This window comes from Nerophis ophidion, linkage group LG13 (genome assembly GCF_033978795.1).
Source record: "Nerophis ophidion isolate RoL-2023_Sa linkage group LG13, RoL_Noph_v1.0, whole genome shotgun sequence".
In the NCBI taxonomy this organism is placed as follows: domain Eukaryota; kingdom Metazoa; phylum Chordata; class Actinopteri; order Syngnathiformes; family Syngnathidae; genus Nerophis; species Nerophis ophidion.
This window is the reverse complement of record NC_084623.1, coordinates 51,116,377-51,137,490: the sequence shown is the minus strand read 5'-3', so window position 1 is coordinate 51,137,490 and position 21,114 is coordinate 51,116,377. Positions and strand designations below refer to the sequence as shown.

General features: G+C 38.3%; 1 protein-coding gene, 1 long non-coding RNA gene and 3 other non-coding genes across 5 annotated transcripts in view; 4 read left to right on the top strand and 1 right to left on the bottom strand.

The window, feature by feature from the left end:
• Positions 1 to 2,994: 2,994 nt before the first annotated feature.
• On the top strand, positions 2,995 to 9,528 carry LOC133564696 (uncharacterized). Its single transcript, XR_009809314.1, has 4 exons — positions 2,995 to 3,127; positions 3,591 to 3,644; positions 7,126 to 7,179; positions 9,407 to 9,528. It is a non-coding gene; the product is annotated as an uncharacterized LOC133564696 (long non-coding RNA).
• On the top strand, positions 3,381 to 3,507 carry LOC133567507 (small nucleolar RNA SNORA15). The gene has a single exon (XR_009809452.1). It is a non-coding gene; the product is annotated as a small nucleolar RNA SNORA15 (small nucleolar RNA).
• LOC133567506 (small nucleolar RNA SNORA15) lies at positions 3,676 to 3,807 on the top strand. The gene has a single exon (XR_009809451.1). It is a non-coding gene; the product is annotated as a small nucleolar RNA SNORA15 (small nucleolar RNA).
• On the top strand, positions 7,211 to 7,341 carry LOC133567504 (small nucleolar RNA SNORA15). The gene has a single exon (XR_009809450.1). It is a non-coding gene; the product is annotated as a small nucleolar RNA SNORA15 (small nucleolar RNA).
• Positions 9,526 to 21,114, bottom strand: part of LOC133564692 (phosphorylase b kinase gamma catalytic chain, skeletal muscle/heart isoform-like) — a 21,416-nt gene continuing 9,827 nt past the window's right edge. Inside the window, exons 7-10 of the mRNA XM_061919165.1 lie at positions 20,654 to 20,744; positions 16,282 to 16,435; positions 15,795 to 15,920; positions 9,526 to 13,122 (exon numbers count right to left, since the gene is read on the bottom strand). Of these exons, the coding sequence (XP_061775149.1) occupies positions 12,856 to 13,122; positions 15,795 to 15,920; positions 16,282 to 16,435; positions 20,654 to 20,744 (638 nt within the window). The 3' untranslated portion in view covers positions 9,526 to 12,855. The remainder of the gene's footprint in view (positions 13,123 to 15,794; positions 15,921 to 16,281; positions 16,436 to 20,653; positions 20,745 to 21,114) is intronic.

The following is a 21,114-nucleotide window of genomic DNA, read 5'->3' as shown; positions in this document are numbered from 1 at the left end:
GAAAGCGACGATTTCCCCATTAATTTGAGTGAGGATGAAAGAATCGTGGATGAGGAAAGTTAGAGTGAAGCACAAAAAAAAAAGGAAAAAAAGAAAAGGCGATTCAGATGTTATTAAACACATTTACTAGGATAATTCTGGAAAATCCCTTATCAGCTTATTGTGTTACTAGTGTTTTAGTGAGATTATAAAGTCATACCTGACAGTCGGAGGGCTGCGGTGACCGCCAGTGTCTCTGAGAGAAGCCAATGGAGGAGCCAAGATCACAGCTGCCTTTTTGACAGCTACAGGAGGAGGTCCAATAATCCACTGAAGTCTCCGGTAAGAGCCGACTTAATATCACCATTTTCCCATCCAAAAACTTGCTGGTTGACGTAGAGAAACATGTTCGCTTGACCGCTCTGTGTTAAAGCTTCACAACAAACAAAGAAACACCGGCTGTGTTTCGGTGCTAAAGGCAGCTGCAATCCACCGCTTTCCACCAACAGCATTCTTCTTTGACGTCTCCATTATTAATTGAACAAATTGCTAAAGATTCAGCAAAACAGAAATCCAAATTACTGTATAATTATGCGATGAAAAGAGATGACTTTTAGCCGTTTGTGGTGCTGGGCTAATATGTCCCCTCCAACCCGAGACGTCACAAACACGCGTCATCATTCCGCCATGTTTTCAACAAGAAACTTAGCGGAAATTTAAAATTGTAATTTAGTAAACTAAAGCGGCCGTATTGGCATGTGTTGCAATGTTAATATTTCATCATTGATATATAAACTATCAGACTGCGTGGTTGGTAGTAGTGGGTTTCAGTAGGCCTTTAAACCCTTATAACTCCCTTATCAATACATGGCAACCATGAAAGGCAAACATTATACATTACCCGACGTTTATCTTTACAGGTGGACGTGCTGCACAGCCAGTCGCATATTTTTTTTTTTTTTTTTTAAGTAAAACTGCATTATTAGGTAAACTAGTAATGTTTTACGTCAAATCAGGCATTTACATCAACTTCCCCTCCCAGTACGATCCTTTAGAGCAGGGGTGTCAAACTCATTTTAGCTCAGGGGCCGCTTGGAGGAAAATCCATTCCCAAGTGGGCCGGAATGGTAAAATCATGGCATGATAACTTCAAAATAAAGACAACTCCTTGGCCAAAAATAGAACAAGCACATTGTGAAATTGTGCAAATCACAAATAATCCTCTGGAAAAAACACTTCAAGTTTGTTGAAAATTCTGAGGAAATTGGTGCAGTTTCAAAAACACGATACGTTTAGACGTGGTCTCAGTTTATCTACAAAGCCAGGATTAGACTTTAAATCACAGTCTTTCTGGGATTGGACAAAAAAACAACATGTGAACTCTTCTAGGTATCAAATACTCCCTTTGTTATGTCCACGTATCAATCCAGAGTTAACTCAACAAACCGTGAGAATCGGAGGTAAAACTATTCAAAAGGGTTAAGTTTTCTCACGATACTTTCATACTTTAGTTGGTAAAAACACCTTATTTCACCGGTTTGGTCCATGTGCCGCCTTTAATGGCTCTGATATTCCAAAGCGTTTTGGGTGTATAGAAAAACGTTTTATCTATTATTATTAGGAATGTTATTATTATCGAAAAAGGACAACGAGGAATCTTGTAAAGGTAAAAGTTAATTTCAAGACAAAATATGATTTTCAAGGTAAAAGTTGATTTTCAAGACAAAATATGATTTTCAAGGTAAAAGTTGATTATCAAGACAAAAATTTGATTATCCGAGTACACAAGATATTACCGTCTATTCCTAAAACCCACACAAAGACATTATTAAATGGGTTGTACTTGTATAGCGCTTTTCTACCTTCAAGGTACTCAAAGCGCTTTGACACTACTTCCACATTTACCCATTCACACACACATTCACACACTGATGGAGGGAGCTGCCATGCAAGGCGCCAACCAGCACCCATCAGGAGCAAGGGTGAAGTGTCTTGCTCAGGACACAACGGACGTGACGAGGTTGGTACTAGGTGGGATTTGAACCAGGGCCCCTCGGGTTGCGCACGGCCACTCTCCCCCACCGCGCCACGCCGGGGAGTAAGGGTGCCAAATAACGACATAAAACTGCAGCTTTTAAGTTTCTACGCTTTACTTTGCACCTCTTGCTAGTCCTAACAGAATTGCTATTGTGACATCCAGTGGACACATTTAGAACAGCAGTTTCTTTCATTCAAAATAATTAATACTTGGCAAACTCGTCACGCAGGCCGGATAAAACCTGATCCGGCCAATGGGTCGTATGTTTGAGTCCCCTGATTTAGAGCTTCTAGTGCAGGGGTCGGCAACCCAAAATGTTGAAAGAGCCATATTGGACCAAAAATACAAAAATCTGTCTGGAGCCACAAAAAATAAAAGCCTTTTTACATACATATAGTGTGTCATGAGATATAAATTGAATTAAGAGGCCTTAAAGGAAACAAAATGAGCTCAAATATAGCTAAAATGAGGTATAGTAATGCAATATGTACATACAGCTAGCCTAAATAGCATGTTAGCATTGATTAGCTTTTAGTCATGTCTGATTGGCACTCCACATAAGTCAATAACATCAACAAAACTCACCTTTGTGCATTCACGCACAACGTTATAAGTTTGGTGGACAAAATGAGACAGAAAAAGAAGTGGCATAAAACACGTCTTAGAAAGTCGGAGAAAGCAATACATGTAAACAAGCCACGGTGAGTTCAAGGACCGGCAAAATTAGTAGGACAAAACGGGTTCGCCAATAAGTGATCAGTGATTTATATTAAACAAGCTTCAGAGCATGTTTAATATAAACATTGTGCTTTATACCAATTAGGGAGGTTTGTGTCATTTTTGTCCTCCTACAGAAACCAAATTAAAACAAAAAATATGTTTTTTTCCCCTCATCATTTCCATTTTACATATATATTTGAAAAAGCCCCAGAGAGCCACTAGGGCGGCGCTAAAGAGCCGCGGGTTGCCAACCCCTGTCCTCGTGCGATAATTTGTCATTTTGCATCTGGCAACCTGACGAACTCGCTCGCCCTTTGAAAGAGACAGGAGGAGAGCGGGGGAAAAAAGAAGAGGAAGAAGGAGGAAAAGAACGCAGACTTTCGAGCTCAGGTTTGTGTTAAATCTTTTCATTCGTTCAAAACTATCCTAAAGTGTAAGATTTGTCGGTGGGGGTTGGGGGGGTGATTATTACCTTTTATTTCCGGTTAGCTTGGACTCGTGATAGCACGTGCTCCTTGCCACGTGGTCCCACGTGCAGCCTGAATACGTAATCAAAAAATATGCGACGTTACGAATATTAAATTAAAATGTTTAAAAAGGAGTTGCCGTGCTAACTGATAAATTTGGCTTGACGTGTTCGAACGCATGGACGAATTCTGACTTACTGGTGGAAGTAGTAATGTCAGTCAGACACCATGCTACACTAACTACACACTGACGTCATGGAATAGGCCATTACGTGGCTTATTGTGACGTCATTGTGAAAACATTGGCTTCCCACATTTAAGTTAGTACTATCAACAAATATGGCGGATAGTTCTAACATGTTTTTTGTGTTTATTTTGTGATCAAGGTTTGGACCAACATCAGCCTGGGAGGACACACGATTAGGGACATCCAATTTAAGGTATTGCATAATAGCAAAGTAGTAGTGACCTGCATGGATGAATTCTGTTCCAACTCAGTGGTGGACACAGCCAGACACCATGCAAGAGTATTTCTCAGTTTCTATCGAAAAATAATGGATGTTTCTGTGCTCAGCTTCATCCTGCATAGAAATGAGGACAATTCTCCACACTTGATCTGTACTTATAGTAGTACTTTTTGGTTTAAAGGGGAACATTATCACCTTGATGGTGCAGAAAAAAAACATATTTTTGTAACCGATTTCCGAACTCTAAATGGGTGAATTTTGGTTAATTAAACGCCTTTCTGTTTATCGCGCTGGAGGCGATGACGTCAGAACGTGACGTCGCCGAGGTAACACAGCCGCCATTTTCATTTTCAACACATTACAAACACCGGGTCTCAGCTCTGTTATTTTCCGTTTTTTTTGACTATTTTTTGGAACATTGGAGACATCATGCCTCGTCGGTGTGTTGTCGGAGGGTGTAACAACACTAACAGGGAGGGATTCAAGTTGCACCACCGGCCCGAAGATGCCAAAGTGTCTGCCGCCAGACCCCCATTGAATGTACCAAAGTGTCTCCACATTTTACCGGCGGTGCTAAGACAGACATGGCACAGAGATGTATGGATAACCCGCAAATGCATTTGCAACGATAGTCAACGAAATCACGAAGGTGAGTTTTGTTAATGTTGACTGCCAGCTAATCGATGCTAACATGCTACGCTACTCAATGCTAACATGCTATTTACCGGCGGTGCTAATGCAGACATGGCACAGAGATGTATGGATAACCTGCAGATGCATTTGCAACTATATTACGTTTCCTTCCACCCACATTTAATGCGAAAAAAACACTTACCAATCGACGGATTTAAGTTGCTCCAGTGTCAAAAGAAGCGAAAGTCCTGATCGTTTGGTCCGCACATTTTACCGGCGATTCTAACGCAGCTATTCGGCCATGCTATGGCTATGAATAGCGTCATAGCCTGAAGCTATTCTTTCAATAGCTTCAGTTTCTTCTTCAATACTTTCATACTCCAACCATCTGTTTCAATACATGCGTAATCTGTTGAATCGCTTAAGTCGCTGAAATCCGAGTTTGAATCCGAGCTAATGTCGCTATATCTTGCTGTGGTATTCCCATTGTTTGTTTACATTGGCAGCACTGTGTGACGTCACAGGGAAATGGATAGTGGTTTCGAAGATAGCGAAAATAAGGCACTTTGAAGCTTTATTTAGGGATATTCCGAGACCGGTAAAATTTTGAAAAAAACTTCAAAAAATACAACAATCCACTGGGAACTGATTTTTATTGTTTTTAACCCTTTTGAAATTGTGATAATGTTCCCCTTTAAATATTGGCCCTGTGATGAGGTTAAGACTTGTCCAGGGTGTACGCAGCCTTCCGCCTGAATGCGGCTGAGATAGGCTCTGTCACGCCAAATTTCTTCCCCCCTACCAAAACCTTTCCCCCCATTTACTTCTGGGGTCATGTTTCCTCTTACGTCAGACTTCGGCTTTGACTGCCCGTCGCTGGAAGGATACTTCGCTGCTAGAATCTGAAGAAATCGATTAACACGATAAAACAATTCTCTATTCCTTCTCATATAAGGTTTTTGTAGGGGTGAAGAAATAAAAATATAACGCTATATTATAAAATACAGACGTTTTGTTAACGATATATTATAAAAAATAAACAGATTACAAACACAAGCTATGGGATGACGTAAGAGGAAATGTGAGGAAACGAGACCCCGGAAGTAAATGGGGGGGAAGATTTCTGTAGTGGGGGAGAAATTTGACGTGACAGCTCCAGCACCCCCCTGCGACCAAAGAAGGGACAAGCGGTAGAAAATGGCTGGATGGATATTGTAGGGCAAAGGTGAAATGCATATGTACAAAGTGCATTTATTTTGTCGTTACATGTAACCATTTTAAAGGGGAACTGCACTTTTTTATTTTGCTTATCATTCACAATCCTAATGCAAGACAAGAACACGTTTTTTTTTCCCCATTCTATATCGTAAATCAAGGTTAGAAACAGTCAGCTAACAATTAAGTCAATGAGTCGCTCTATTCCGCCTAGAACACGCCTTAAAACCACCCATCGTTTTATATAAAGTAAATTTTTTTGTATATGTTTTTTTTCATATCACCTGACATGTATACTGTGTATATGTACATAATTTATTCATTTTTTTTTAAAACATTTTTTTTATATATCGTATTTTCCGCACTATAAGGCGCACCTAAAAACCTAAAACGCAGACAGTGTTTATTGAATCGGTGAAAAAAATAAAACAGCTGTTTATTCATGTTGGGAGTGAACGAAGTTGTCAGAATGCTGGTTTGTAATCTATTAATAAAGTTTGACTGACCTATCTTACTGTTTTGTTGACATTCCCTTTAGCGCAGCTCCATCTAATGCAGGGGAGTCGAACTCAAATACAGAGTGGGCCAAAATTCTAAACTGAACAAAGCCGCGGGCCAAAGTTGAACAACTTAACCTTTTAATAGGGACCCAAACAAGTTTTGCATTGAATATTGAACAAGCAAGGCTTATATAACTTTATACTGACATGCAAAATCGAGGTTTGTTGGTAGCGGGGGTGTATATTGTAGTGTCCTAGAAGAGTTAGTGCTGCAATGGTTTCTGGGTATTTGTTCTGTTGTGTTGATGTTGTGTTACAGTGCGGATGTTCTCCCGAAATGTGTTTGTCATTCTTGTTTGGTGTGGGTTCAGAGTGTGGTGCATATTTGTGAGTGTGGTGCATATTTGTAACAGTGTTTAAGTTGTTTATAAGGCCACCCTCAGTGTGACCTGTATGGCTGTTGACCAAGTATGCTTTGCATTCACTTGTGTGTGTGTGTGGAATACGCATATATTACGTGACTGGGCCGGCACTCTGATTGTATGGCGGAAAAGCGGACATGACAACAGGTTGTAGAGGACGCTAAAAGCAGTACCTTTAAGGCACGCCGCCGATATTGTGGTCCGAGTGGAAATCGGGAGATATTCGGGAGAATGGTTGACCCGGTAGATTTTCGGGGGGGGCACTGAAATCCGGGAGTCTCCTGGGAAAATCGTGAGGGTTGGCAAGTATTAGAATTAGCGGTGAATGCACCGCCGCTGTATAATACCGGCGGGCCAGCTGTAATGTTAATTTAATATTATCTCAAGGGCCAAAATTAATTACATGGCGGGCCACTTTTGGCCCGCGGGCCAGAGTTTGACACCCATGATCTAAAGGATGCGTAACCTAACCCCAGCTTCTACTGTAGCATCTATTCTATGCGCCTTCTAATGCGGTGCACCTTATTTATGAACAAAATATTAAAATAGGCCATTTATTGAAGGTGCGCCTTATAGTGCGGAAAATACGGTACATGTTACAGGTTATATATCTTTTATCATTGAATGTATCAAATGTGTTGTATGGTTGTAACATGTATTTTTTGTGCTTATTTTGTGTTTAAGGTTTGGACCAACATCAGCCTGGGAGGACACACGATTAGGGACATCCAATTTAAGGTATTGCATAATAGCAAAGTAGTAGTGGACTGCATGGATGAATTCTGTTCCAACTCAGTGGTGGACACAGCCAGACACCATGCAAGAGTATTTCTCAGTTTCTATCAAAAAATAATGGATGTGCTGAGCTCAGCTTCATCCTGCATAGAAATGAGGACAATTCTCCACACTTGATCTGTTCTCTTGGTGGTACTTTCGGTTTTAAATATTGTAGGGCAAAGGTGCAAAAAGCATATGTACTATGTGCATTTATTTATCGTTACATGTAACTATTTTAAAGGGGAACTGCAGTTTTTAATTTTGCTTATCATTCACAATCCTAATGTAAAAGAAGAACACATTTCTTTTTTATACATTCTCTATCGTAAAGTAAGGTTAGAAAAAGTCAGCTAACGAGTGAGTCAATGAGAGTCGCTCTATTCCGCCTAGAACGAGCCTTAAAAACTTCCATCCTTTTATATACTGTACATGCTTTTTTGTATATAGTTTATCAAATCACCTGACATGTATACTGTGTATATGTACATAATTTATTCATTTTTTAACATTTTTATATACATGTTACAGGTTATTTATCTTTTATTATTGAATGTATCAAATGTGATGAATATTCAATGGACCACAATGCAAACAAGCATTTTGGCTTTTTGGGCCATCCATTTGCCTTTTTAAAGCATTACATGGATTCAATTCTTCTCGGGGCCCAACTTTTCAACTACAGAGGAACCATAGGTTTACTCAAATATTGACACTGAATATTCATTAATTATATTTAACCTACTTAGATAGTAAACATTTTTCAAATAATATGAAAGCATGTGTTTATCACAAAGAGTACTATGAAGGCTTATGTCAGGCTGAGAACAAAAATAATCAAATACAATGCAAAAGAACGGGCTCATAAAAACTAAATGTACATAGTTATGCAGTGCTAGAATAAAATAACTGAATTAAAATGTCAAAGTCCCTTTTGTGCTTGAGAAAATTCTGACTGGCTTCAGACTGCTAAAATAAATACATTGGAACAAAATTAATACTATAGTAATGTTTCTTAAATGCACTGTCAATAAAATTTAAGTTCAATGAAAATACAGCTTTTCCACTTAAATCATAATTTTTGTGCTTCAATTAGCTCCAAATTTCTTCGGTGTTTTTTTGATATTATCATTACTGCCACAAGCGGTGGAAACAGGTATTACACCCGAGTACGCTCCCGTCCAAAGGCAAAACATAGTAACTCACTTCTAGCTGATTTTGAGAAAACAACGGAAAACCAATCCATCTTGATGCTGTCTTACAAAGATCTACAAAGTCATCAAACGTGTAGATGTTTTCTTGAGCTTTCATTTTCTTGCCGATTGAGCCATGGATTGAATCTGCTGTTATGAACGTGTGCCCTTTCTCCAGATATTTTATCACAATCTCGGGTGGGCCCCATTCTGCGTTTGCACATTGGGCAAGAGCCGTGTACAGCGTCCAGTTTGTTATTTTGACCTCCACAGTTATCTGCCCAAAAGAGTATGCAAGGGGAAGAACCAAGAACAATACATTTAATGAAGGTGCTTGCAACGTCCTGGCCCAATCTTCCAAACATCCCCTCGTGCCATAATATCACAATCAGGTTGACCGCCGGCCCACATTCGTGCAAATGTCTCATTAAAGACAATAAGGCGACTGACAAAGAAGCTCCGATTGGTCCCTTGAGATACTAGGTTTTTCTGTTGTATCTACGTGGTTATGTGGTAGTTGCTAGGTCCTGCCATGCGCGTAACAGCTTACTTACGGAACAAATTACAATATCGCATACACTAATGTAAAGCATATCACCTAGGAACTCCAAAATTATCAGATCAGTTTTGACCAAAATTGAGTTACTGGGTTTTGCCTTTGGACGGGAGAGTTGAGAAACCAATATTTTTTGGCTGCCCGACAATGGGTTAAGAAACACTGACCTCAAGGATTTGGTTAAATCCTTCCGCCAGTGACCACAGACAAAAGTGTTCATGTTTGTCCAGGCAGGGCCAAAACATGTGTATTAAATTAGCTGGAGCCTGTTTACACCGATCAAATAACACCTTTAAGACTTCTTTACAAAATAAATAAATCTCCAGCATACTGGGATTTTCAGTATCCGACACTCTGTGGATAATGGTGGCCATTTTGAGGCGTAATTATGTGTCACACATTGTCTTCTAGTAAAATTGTAATGTTTTTGTGTGTTCCACAGGGCTTCAGTGGGGATTGTGGGCATGAAGAACCACTATTTACCTCTGGAGAATTAAAGACAAGTTCCAGGCTTCATTTTGTGCAGTAATATTTGAAAAACAATAAAGTGTAACATCAACATTGCCATTGATTTCATTTATTAAAAAGCTGTTTTGGAGCTTTGCGACACAAACATGTTTTTTGATCAAGCCGAGTGCCACGGTTTGATCATGTTGCATAATAGGTGTCACAACATGTCCACAGCTCGATTTCAGCGACGTTGAAGCAGCAGAATGGAGAGGAGCGTAACGTTTTCTATGCCCAGTGACCCATTCCTTCATGCTCTTTACATATTCTTTGTTGGCTGAATTAAACACGAGAAGCTAAAGGCGATCAAAAGAGCAAGGAATAATAAAAGCTTTAATATTTGCCGTCAAAAGACGCTACATTTTATTTTCACATGATGATGGGTGTTAAATGATTGCGTGTATGAAAGTAAATAGTGTACACAACACAGTGATGGCTCAGTTCATCGGACAGTTACATCAAACACTGTCCAAATAATTTGAATATGGTTTTCCAAAACAAGTCTGATAAGATACAAGTTAAAACTAGCAAGACGAGTGGTGATCGTGCTTATTGACAGGTCCCTATGCATTTCAGCAAATGGCAATTTATATTTACTACTCAGCATGAATTAAAAACTAAAATGACACATCCAAATGCAATTGTTTCTACTTTTGATAATCGTTTCTTATTGTGATTAAATCTAAAGAGTTTTAAAGTTTTGATCTTGGCAGTCTTATATCAGGGGTTGGGTAATGTTACAGCCGGACAAAAACGTTGAACAATTTCTTAGCACTTCTGTATGGTTTGACACAGTAAATGTAACTGATGTTTCTGCATTTGAATTTTTGAACACATTTTTTTTTTCCATTGAATAAAAAATCGCGAGCAAAATGTGTATTTAAAAAATAATGTGTGTAAAATTTGTTGAGAAAAAAAATCACTATGAAAATTCAGTTCAGAAATTTTCAGTGTAAAAAAAAAATGGAGAAATTTTTGTTTTAAAACTTAAAAAGGGGAATTGCACTTTTTTGGAATTTTGCCTCTTTACAATCATGACAGATGTATTTTTTTTCTAATGCATTCTAAATAGTAAATAAGTGCGATCAAAAGTCTGCTTACAATGGAGCCTACAGGAGCCGCTCTATTCTACCTACAAAGCTCGTAAAAACACCTACATTAAGGATTTATACACAATATGTAAGTATATATGTAATGTACTAACAGGCACATTTGTAATAACATTTGATATTCATGTATTTTGATCATTGTAAGCATACGCGGCACATTAATTCAATTAAATGCATCCTGACATTTGCTTCCCCCCCACTAAATCACTGATTGATTACTCACTGCAGAATTTGAGTGCCAACAAACAATAAAACATCACTTACAGTACAATGTCTGTTGTCATTAAGATGCAGACTGCTAGGATGTTCACATATTCCCATTGAAATGAAAAATTACTCAATCCTCGCAAAGAAAAGGAACCAAACGGCTTTTTGTGTCGTTCTTACCATTTCCGAGTTTAAGTTGGCTGTTAAAGTGTACCAACTTGTCAGATTACATCCTTATCCTTCTATTATGCAGGTGAAAGGTATGATTTATGATCTACATTTAAAGTCTTCAGTAATGCGGACGTTGTACCGATCCGTTGTGGTGAAGAAGGAGCTGAGCCGGAAGGCAAAGCTCTCAATTTACCGGTCGATCTACGTTCCCATCCTCACCTATGGTCATGAGCTTTGGGTCATGACCGAAAGGATAAGATCACGGGTACAAGCGGCCAAAATGAGTTTCCTCCGCCGTGTGGCGGGGCTCTCCCTTAGAGATAGGGTGAGAAGCTCTGTCATCCGGGAGGAACTCAAAGTAAAGCCGCTGCTCCTTCACATCGAGAGGAGCCAGATGAGGTGGTTCGGGCATCTGGTCAGGATGCCACCCGAACGCCTCCCTAGGGAGGTGTTTAGGGCACGTCCAACCGGTAGGAGGCCACGGGGAAGACCCAGGACACGTTGGGAAGACTATGTCTCCCGGCTGGCCTGGGAACGCCTCGGTATCCCCCGGGAAGAGCTAGACGAAGTGGCTGGGGAGAGGGAAGTCTGGGTTTCCCTGCTTAGGCTGTTGCCCCCGCGACCCGACCTCGGATAAGCGGAAGATGATGGATGAATGGATGGATTTAAAGTTTGACGAACAAGGAAATGAGGAAGCAGCTCATCAGTCGATCATGTCAACAGACCTGGGCAAATTAAGGCCCGGGGGTCACATGCGGCCCGTTAAGCTTTTCAATCTGGCCCGCCGGACATTCCCAAATATTTTTTTTAGATCTTTAAGATCAAAACTGAAGCAGCCATCATAATATGCAGTGATGTTTTCAAATGACCGTAAGTCTTGAACTATACAAAGTATTTCAATGGTTGGAATCTGCGCGTTACTATGGTAATCTAAATTACAGATTTTTACAAGAAAGTTCTAAATATTACTATCAGATTGCAGGTGTTTTTTTGTTTTGTTTTTATCCTTTGCGTTCATATTTTGCTGTGTTTGTTTAATTTTTCGCTTGATTGTAAAATATGCCGATTGAAGGGTGGTGTGACGTTCATATGTTGTCAATATTCAGTGTTTTATCCTTCATAGTTAATATTGTAAATCCAACATTCTCTATTTTCATGTACATTTTGGGTGTCTCATTCAGTAAAAAAAAATAAAAATTCAATACAGTTTTTTAAGGCGGTCTGTCATAACGTTTTTAGCATTCAGACATTATTGTGAAGTTTTGTATTAGTGTTCCTAAAAATCATATTTAGCGGCCCCTTGACACCATTTTTTTCTCTAAATTTGGCCCCCGAGTCAAAATAATTGCACAGGCCTGAGTTAGAAAGTAAAAAAATACTTATACATCATTCGTCATGTCTTTCATAATGATTGTGAACAGCAAAATATAAAAAAGTGCAGTTCCCCTTTAAGACAGAAACAATCGATCGTGTCTCAGAAGCAGCCAATGAGGCGCTTCAGTGCCAATTTACCAGAAGTGGGTCTTGAGCTCTGAAGCAACAAATATTTCTGCACCAAATGTTTTGACGCTAAATTTTAAAACATTACATTATAACAAAATACATTTTTAAACAATGAAATTGTCAGCATAATTTGACGTAAAAAAAAAAAAAACGCAAAAATTTCAGTTACATAAATTTACTGTTCAAAAACAGCTTTAGTGATAAAGACACGAATATGATCCTGTTTATTTATGGGTGGGCAAACTATCGTGTCAGTTTGTTTTGTTAAATAAGTGACAGACATGATTATTGTTTACCTATTGTTAGCCTCCTTAAGTGGTTGGTGCCTCACCGTTCTTTCCTCCACGTAAAATTCACACAATTTTCCAGCGCTGCCGAGAGGACCATTTTGTCTTTACCAGAGGGGATGGACAGGCCCGTCCGAATCCGCCGCCATGGACAGCAGGATGGCCTTGGACGTGTTCTCGAAAAGAGCCGCTCGGTTCTGCGTCTGGCCCTTCTTGACCCAGTGGCCGTATATCTTGAAGGCGCACGCGTCGATGAGCTTGCGGATGGGCTTGAGTGCGTACGGATCGCTCTTCATCACCTCCTTGGTGACGGGCTTGGCTCTGCGGTAGTTGCAGTAGATGCGCATGGAGGCCAACACCGTCATGCAGATGACCTGATTGACAAAGTGAAAGTTTAAGGTGTCGCAACAGTTTCACACTAAAAATGCAAAGCAGGCGGGGGGCATTTTGATATTTTTCATTTTAAAAAAAAATATATAGATTTTTTTAAAGCGTCAAGGCTTCCTCAAATTTGGTCTCGGGATCATGGAAATTCTAAAAATGTTAAAATTAAGTCTTACATGTACTGTGCATATATATTTTTTTCCTCAATGCTTGAATCTCTAGCCTGCCGGGGTGTCAAACTCATTTTATATCGGGGGCCACATGGAGAAAAATCTACTCCCAACTGGTAAAATCAAAACACGATAACTTAAAAATAAAGACAGCTACAGATTGTTTTCTTTGTTTAAAAATAGAACAAGACAATTCGAAAAATTTACAAATCATAATGTTGTTGCGGTTAGTGGTATTCTGTCTTTATTTGTCGTTATTTATACTTTCTGAATAAATTACGTGATAAGGTTCATCAGTCAACTCGTTGGTGTTACTTTTCAATCTATCAAGATAAAAAAATAATATAAAAATCAAATTACAGGATGTTATATATTTAGTTGGCTCATTTTCCTCAACTGGTGCGCTAATTTCATGTGGTTTATTTTTTTTTACATATGTAGCATCATCTTCAGATACAAATAATTGCTATTGCAACATCTAGAGGACACATTTAAAACAGCTGTTTCTTTCATTTAAAAATGTTGGCTCATTTTTAGACTTAGTAAACTTATCCCTTGTTTGCGGCCCTGATCCGGCCCGCGGGCAGTATGTTTGACACCCCTGCTCTAGATCAACTACCGATCTGTCGATAAAAAGTTTTAGTAATTGGAGCCTTAAATAAGTCAACTACATTGATTTTAATTCATTGCTATTTTTTTAACAAAGAGTTAAAAAATGAATAATAATACATTTAAAAATATTTTTGTTTTACTTTACTACATCAAATCTCTAGATAAACTTTAGATCTTTCAATATAAAGTTTTAAATCTATTGTTATGTTTTATGCTCTTTTTGTTAAATGAAACCTTTTTTAATTTGACGTGATGTTATTGTGGCCTTAAATAGGTAAATAATTCATAACAACATTGCTTTTGATTTTTTTTTTTTTTTTTTTTATAAACCATGACAGTTAAACAAAAACTGCTAATATTTTCAGGAATCCAAACAGGTCCCACTCATAAAAATGTTGTAAAAAAAAAAGTCAAGATACTTTTTAATTTTTTTTTTACTTTTAACTTTGAATCTCAAGATCAATTTAGATCTACTAATCATAGTTTTTTTGTTTGTTTTTATGCTATTTTTGTCATAGGAAACAGTTTTGTTTTATGGCAAACACACAAAATAGGCGACATTTTCCCCCCAAAAATGTCAGACTGGAATATTTGATGTGAAGTAATTGGAGCCTTAAATGGGTCAATAATTGCTTTTTTATTCATTATACATTTTTGAACAATCCCACAAAAAAGTCATACATTATAATTTTTTTTAACTTTCAACTTTATATTTCCAGATCTATCCGTTGATTATAGGTTCCATTTTATGCCGTTTTTGTTATTAAATTTTATTTTATTTTATGGCAAATCTACAAAATATGCAATATCTTCCCCCCCCCCCAACAAAATAAGTAGAATATATAACATTCATTTGGATTAAATATATTTTTTTTAACAGAGACAATTACAAAAAAAATCACACTAAAATTCGCAGGGATACAAAAGGGAACCTATAAAAGTGTTAGAAATAGGTCATACAATAGTGTTTTACTTTCAACATTAAAGTCTCTAGGTCTACTTTAGATCTATCTGTTGATTATACATTTTCATTAATTTTATGTTTACACTTATGCTGTTTTTGTTACAGAAAACTTTGTTTTTTTCTATGACTAACACAAAATATGCAATATTTTTCTCCCAAAATATTTCAAAGTCGAATATTTGATGTGATTAGCGCCTTAAATAGGTGAATAATTCATAACGTAAACTTTGATCATTATTCATTTTTGAACATCCATCCATCCATTTTCTACCGCTTATTCCCTTTCGGGGTCGCGGGGGGCGCTGGCGCCTATTTCAGTTACAATCGGGCAGAAGGCGGTGTACACCCTGGACAAGTCGCCACTTCATCAGCTCACTAAGATTCTCGGGGAACCAAAAAAGTAAATCTTACATTTTTAATTTTTATTTTCTTTCAACGCCAAAGACTAGATCTTCTTTAGATTTATCTGTCAATTATATGTTTTTTTTTTTTTAAGTGTGTTCTTTTAAGTGTGTTTTATTAAAGCGTTTTTTGTCATATAAAAAGTTTTTTTTTATGGCAAACACACAAAATATACAATATTTTCCCTCAAAAATATTTCAAAGTTTAATATTCGATGTGAAGTAATTAAAGCCTCCAATGGGTCAACAACTCATAACATTGATTTTGATTCCTTATTAATTTTTGAGAAATTACATTTTGGAAAAAAAACATCCTACCTGGCAAATTTGCGTTATTAGAGTCCACTTTTTCTTGTTACATTTCACCTGTTGGTTCTTTTATTCCACATTTTTTTTCCTGTTATAGTATTTTTAGAACGTGACCCTTAAAAAAATCCCACTTTGAACTGTTCTGCAATCATTCGAAAGTTTGTTTCAGACATTTGAGCAGGTGTTTAAGAGTGTTTCAATCTTACCTTGAACTTCCTGTATGGACTGAACTGTCTGACTTCGTGCACGACATACTGGGAGAAGAAGGGATGATTGAGCGCGTCGATGACAGAGTAACGCTTCTTGGGGTCCACCACAAGCATCCGAGAGATCTGACAAAACACGGGAAAGAGTTCTTTACCCTTGTCATTTCCACCGGGTAATACAGTAGGTAAGGTTGTATTTTTTTTCCCCCCATTCCTGTGAGAATCCTGCATGTGACTCAAGGTTCAACTTTGTTGTCAATTCTTAACATGTACAAGGCATACGAATTAAGGAGTGGGACTATCCAGGACTAGCTGCAGTGTGTTCAAACACCACCAAGTATCACCTCTTTCTTTTTTCTGACTTTTAGGTTGGTAGTGCCTCTTTCAAACATTCTTCACTCACGCTTATAGTAAAGGATGAGGCGAAAATACAACCTCACCGACTGTTCAGGGAACAGAAAAAGAAAATATATAATGGATGCCCAACCAAATCCTTGACAGTGTCTGAGCGGTCTTCCCACTCGGGCGATGAGAAGTCGTAACTCCCGGCTAAGATCATACGCAGCATCAGCATCTGTTTCCTGTGCCAGAAGGGCGGCGAGCCGGCCAGCAGTGTGTACATGATCACCCCAGCGCTCCATCTAGGCAGACAGCAATGGCCGCGTCAGCATGTATTTATGACATATCATTTACAGCAATAAACACACTTTGCCAGGGATGGCAAATCGTTAAGCACAAGCGGCCTTTTACGGTAAGCTCATGAGCCCTTTGTCAGCATATCTACAAATCTGATTACACTATTCACACGTAATATTTATAGCTTGTCAATATCTTACATCAGAAAAATCACAGTAACTACTTGTTGCAGAATTTGAATGACCTTTAATTAAATATTTTTAGTGTCAGAATGTCACACAGTAGGGTAGGGCTGGGCGTATCGGTATCGTATCGATACTGGCGTGATGGTATCACTCCGATTTAAAAAAAAAATGTGAGCGCAGCGCTACTCACCACTCCACCCTCCTCCCTAGTGATGGGTCGCGAACGAGATTTAAAAACACTTTAAAAATTCATCTTCAACCCAAAATAAAATAAAATAAATACAATTAACATGTTGCTTGGTGCGTTCGCGCGCACACATCAGTATAATTCGCTCCGAGGTTCACTCGGACACGCACTCACACACGCGTGCGTTTCCAGTGCGACTTAATGTCTTGGTTGTAAACTGTAAAGTATTTTATTGCACTAAAATAACGATATGAATTTCTCAGTTCTTTTGTTTTGTGTTCATTTTTACAACTGTTTAATAACTAGTGTTTTCTTTTTTACTTAAGTTCTTGTGTGTTGTGAGGCGACTAGCCAAGTTCAGTATTTGTTTTCACCTTATTTACACTACTTTATTGTAATTGATATTATCCATCCATCCATCCATTTTCTACCGCTTATCCCCTTTTGGGGTCGCGGGGGGCGCTGGCGCCTATCTCAGCTACAATCGGGCGGAAGGCGGGGTACACCCTGGACAAGTCGCCACCTCATCGCAGGGCCAACACAGATAAATTGATATTAGTACTTTTTTATTTGAATTTCTCAGTTTTGTTTTGTGTTCATGTTTACAACTTTGTTCAATAATTTGAGTTTTGTTATTTACTTTAAGTGTTTGTGTGTTTTGAGGCGACAAGCCAGGTTCAGTAGTTGTTTGCACCTTATTTGCATTACTTTATTGCAATTGATATTACTTTTGTAATAAATATTTTATTTTTTGACTTAAATCGTTTTCCTATTATCATAATCAATTAATAAAGGCAAAAGTACAAATTTGTTTTTCAAAAGTATCGATACCCCAAGTCCCCCCCATCAGATGACGACACTTCCGGTATCGGTATCGGCGATACTGGCCGGTATCGGATCAGTATCGATACCCAAATTTGCGATATTGCCCACCCCTATCATACAGGAACATTGTTTAAATGTTTTACTCGTACAATGTGTGCGCTCTAAATAGATATTGTGATTAATCTGCCTTAATGTGTGACAATTATAATAATTTTTGTGATTAATCGCACAAGTTGACCTGTTAACTTTGACAGCCCTGACAGGGGTGCACAAAAACAATCCATTCACATCCGAATCACGATTCCTATTCATCCCGATTCTAAATTGATTCATAATTTTCAAAAATCAATAAAAAAAAATATTTGAAAATGTTTTCAGGCCATCTCCATGCAACCAGAAGGAGTTCTTCTAACCCAGGCCTGGGCAATTATTTTGACTCAGGGGGCCAAAATTTAGAGAAAAAAATGTGTCTTGTTTTAGGAACACTAATACAAAACCTCACAATAATGTCTGAATGCTAAAAAACGGAATGGAATTTCAAATATTTTTATTGAATGAAACACCCAGAATGTACATGAAAGTAAAAAATGTTGGATTTACAATATTAACTAGGAACGATAAAACACTGAATATTGACAACATATGAACATCACACCCCCTTTCGATCCACATATCTTACAATCAAGCGAAACGCAACAAAAATTAAACGCCGAAATATGAACGCAAAGGATAAAAAATAAAAACCCCAAAATAAACTACAATTTGTTGTATCTGATAGTAAGATTTAGAACTTTCTTGTAAAAATCTGAGACTTAGATTACCATAGTAACTAGTATACAGTGCAAATGTGCAGATTCCAACCATTGAAATACTTTGTATAGTTCAAGACTTACGGTCATTTAAAAACATCACTGCATTTTATAATGGCTGCTTCAGTTTCAATCTTAAAGATCTAAAAAAATGATTTGGGAATGTCAAATTGAAAAGCTTAACGGACCTTAATTTGCTCAGGTCCGTTCTAACCTGTAATGAGTTTTGAAAAAGTTGGATTATAATTGGCCCTACTGTTTGAATGTGAGTGTGAATGTTGTCTGTCTATCAGTGTTGGCCCTGAGATGAGGTGGCGACTTGTCCAGGGTGTACCCCGCCTTCCGCCCGATTGTAGCTGTGATAGGCCCCCTTCGCGACCCCAAAAGGGAATAAGCGGTAGAAAAATGGATGGATGGATGGATTATAATCATACCAAATAATACATTGTGAAAATATTTTTAAATTAGGAATCGTATTGAATGGAGAATCGATTCTGAATCGAATCACCACCCCTGGAATCGTGATTGGATCGAAGATTAACACTACTACAAACCTCGTTTCCATATGAGTTGGGAAATTGTGTTAGATGTAAATATAAACGGAATACAATGATTTGCAAATCATTTTCAAACCATATTTAGTTGAATATGCCACAAAGACAACATATTTGATGTTTAAACTGATAAAAAAATTTTTTTTGCAAATTATCATTAACTTTAGAATGTGATGCCAGCAAAACGTGACAAAGAAGTTGGGAAAGGTGGCAATAAATACTGATAAAGTTGAGGAATGCTCATCAAACACTTATTTGGAACATCCCACAGGTGTGCAGGCTAATTGGGAACAGGTGGGTGCCATGATTGGGTTTAAAAACAGCTTCCCAAAAAGTGCTCAGTCTTTCACAAGAAAGGATGGGGCGAGGTACACCCCTTTGTCCACAACTGCGTGAGCAAATAGTCAAACAGTTTCGGAACAACATTTCTCAAAGTGCAATTGCAAGAAATTTAGGGATTTCAACATCTACAATCCCTAATATCATCAAAAGGTTCAGGGAATCTGGAGAAATCACTCCACGTAAGCGGCATGGCCAGAAACCAACATTGAATGACCATGACCTTCGATCCCTCAGACGGAACTGTATCAAAAACAGACATTATTTTCTAAAGGATATCACCACATAGGCTCAGGAACACTTCAGAAAACCACTGTCACTAAATACAGTTGGTCGCTACATCTGTAAGTGCAAGTTAAAGCTCTACTATGCAAAGCGAAAGCCATTTATCAACAACATCCAGAAACGCCGCCGGCTTCTCTGGGCCCGAGATCATCTAGGATGGACTGATGCAAAGTGGAAAAGTGTTCTGTGGTCTGAAGAGTCCACGTTTCAAAATGTTTTTTGAAATATTTCACATCGTGTCATCCGGACCAAACGTGAAGCGAACCATCCAGACAGTTATCGACACAAAGTTCAAAAGCCAGCATCTGTGATGGTATGGGGGTGCATTGGTGCCCAAGGCATGGGTAACTTACACATCCGTGAAAGCACCATTAATGCTGAAAGGTACATACAGGTTTTGGAACAACATATGTTGCCATCCAAGCGACGTCTTTTTCATGGACGCCCCTGCTTATTTCAGCAAGACAATGCCAAGCCACATTCAGCACGTGTTACAACAGTGTGGCTTCGTACAAAAAGAGTGTGGGTACTTTCCTGGCCCGCCTGCAGTCCAGACCTGTCTCCCATCGAAAATGTGTGGCGCATTATGAAGCGTAAAATACGACAGCGGCAACGCCCGACTGTTGAACGACTGAAGCTCTACATAAAACAAGACTGGAAAAGAATTCCACTTTCAAATCTTCAACAATTAGTTTCCTCAGTTCCCAAACGTTTATTGAGTGTTGTTAAAAGAAAAGGTGATGTAACACAGTGGTGAACATGCCCTTTCCCAACTACGTTGGCACGTGTTGCAGCCATGAAATTCAAAGTTAATTATTATTTGCAAAAAAAAACTAAGTTTATGAGTTTGAACATCAAATGTGTTGTCTTTGTAGTGCATTCAATTGAAAACGAGTTGAAAATTATTTGCAAATCATTGTATTCCGTTTATATTTACATCTAACACAATTTCCCAACTCATATGGAAACGGAGTTTGTAGTTACTGATAATATATACAGAAAAAGACAGTATTCGAATCGCGAGGCAAGTGATTCTCACATGTCCACAGCAGTTCCATATCCATCATGTTCTGAGTCCATGGAGCACTCAATGATCTCGGGAGCCAGATAAACGGGAGTCCCACACACCTCTGCATGAAAGACAATGATTAAACACAAAGTGACACTTTAAGGACAACATGTGGCATTTTGAATAATCCCATTCAATAGAAGTTGTGTAAAAATGTTCTCTGAAGACTGGTAATACATCACAACATGTCATATCAACCCCCAGATCCAAGGCACACACTAAGTGGAATAATATTCCTGCAGGTATCAGAAGATCTAATTTAATCCCTTTTAATCCAACATAAAATAAATGTAATGCCCTAAACACTAAAAAGTTTAGTTTTCTGCACAGACACAATTGTAAGCATTTGACAATTATAATGCTGAACAGTTGGAAAGTTGACATTAACAATGGCCAAAGTAAGCACTGATGTGCTCACAGTATATAATAAT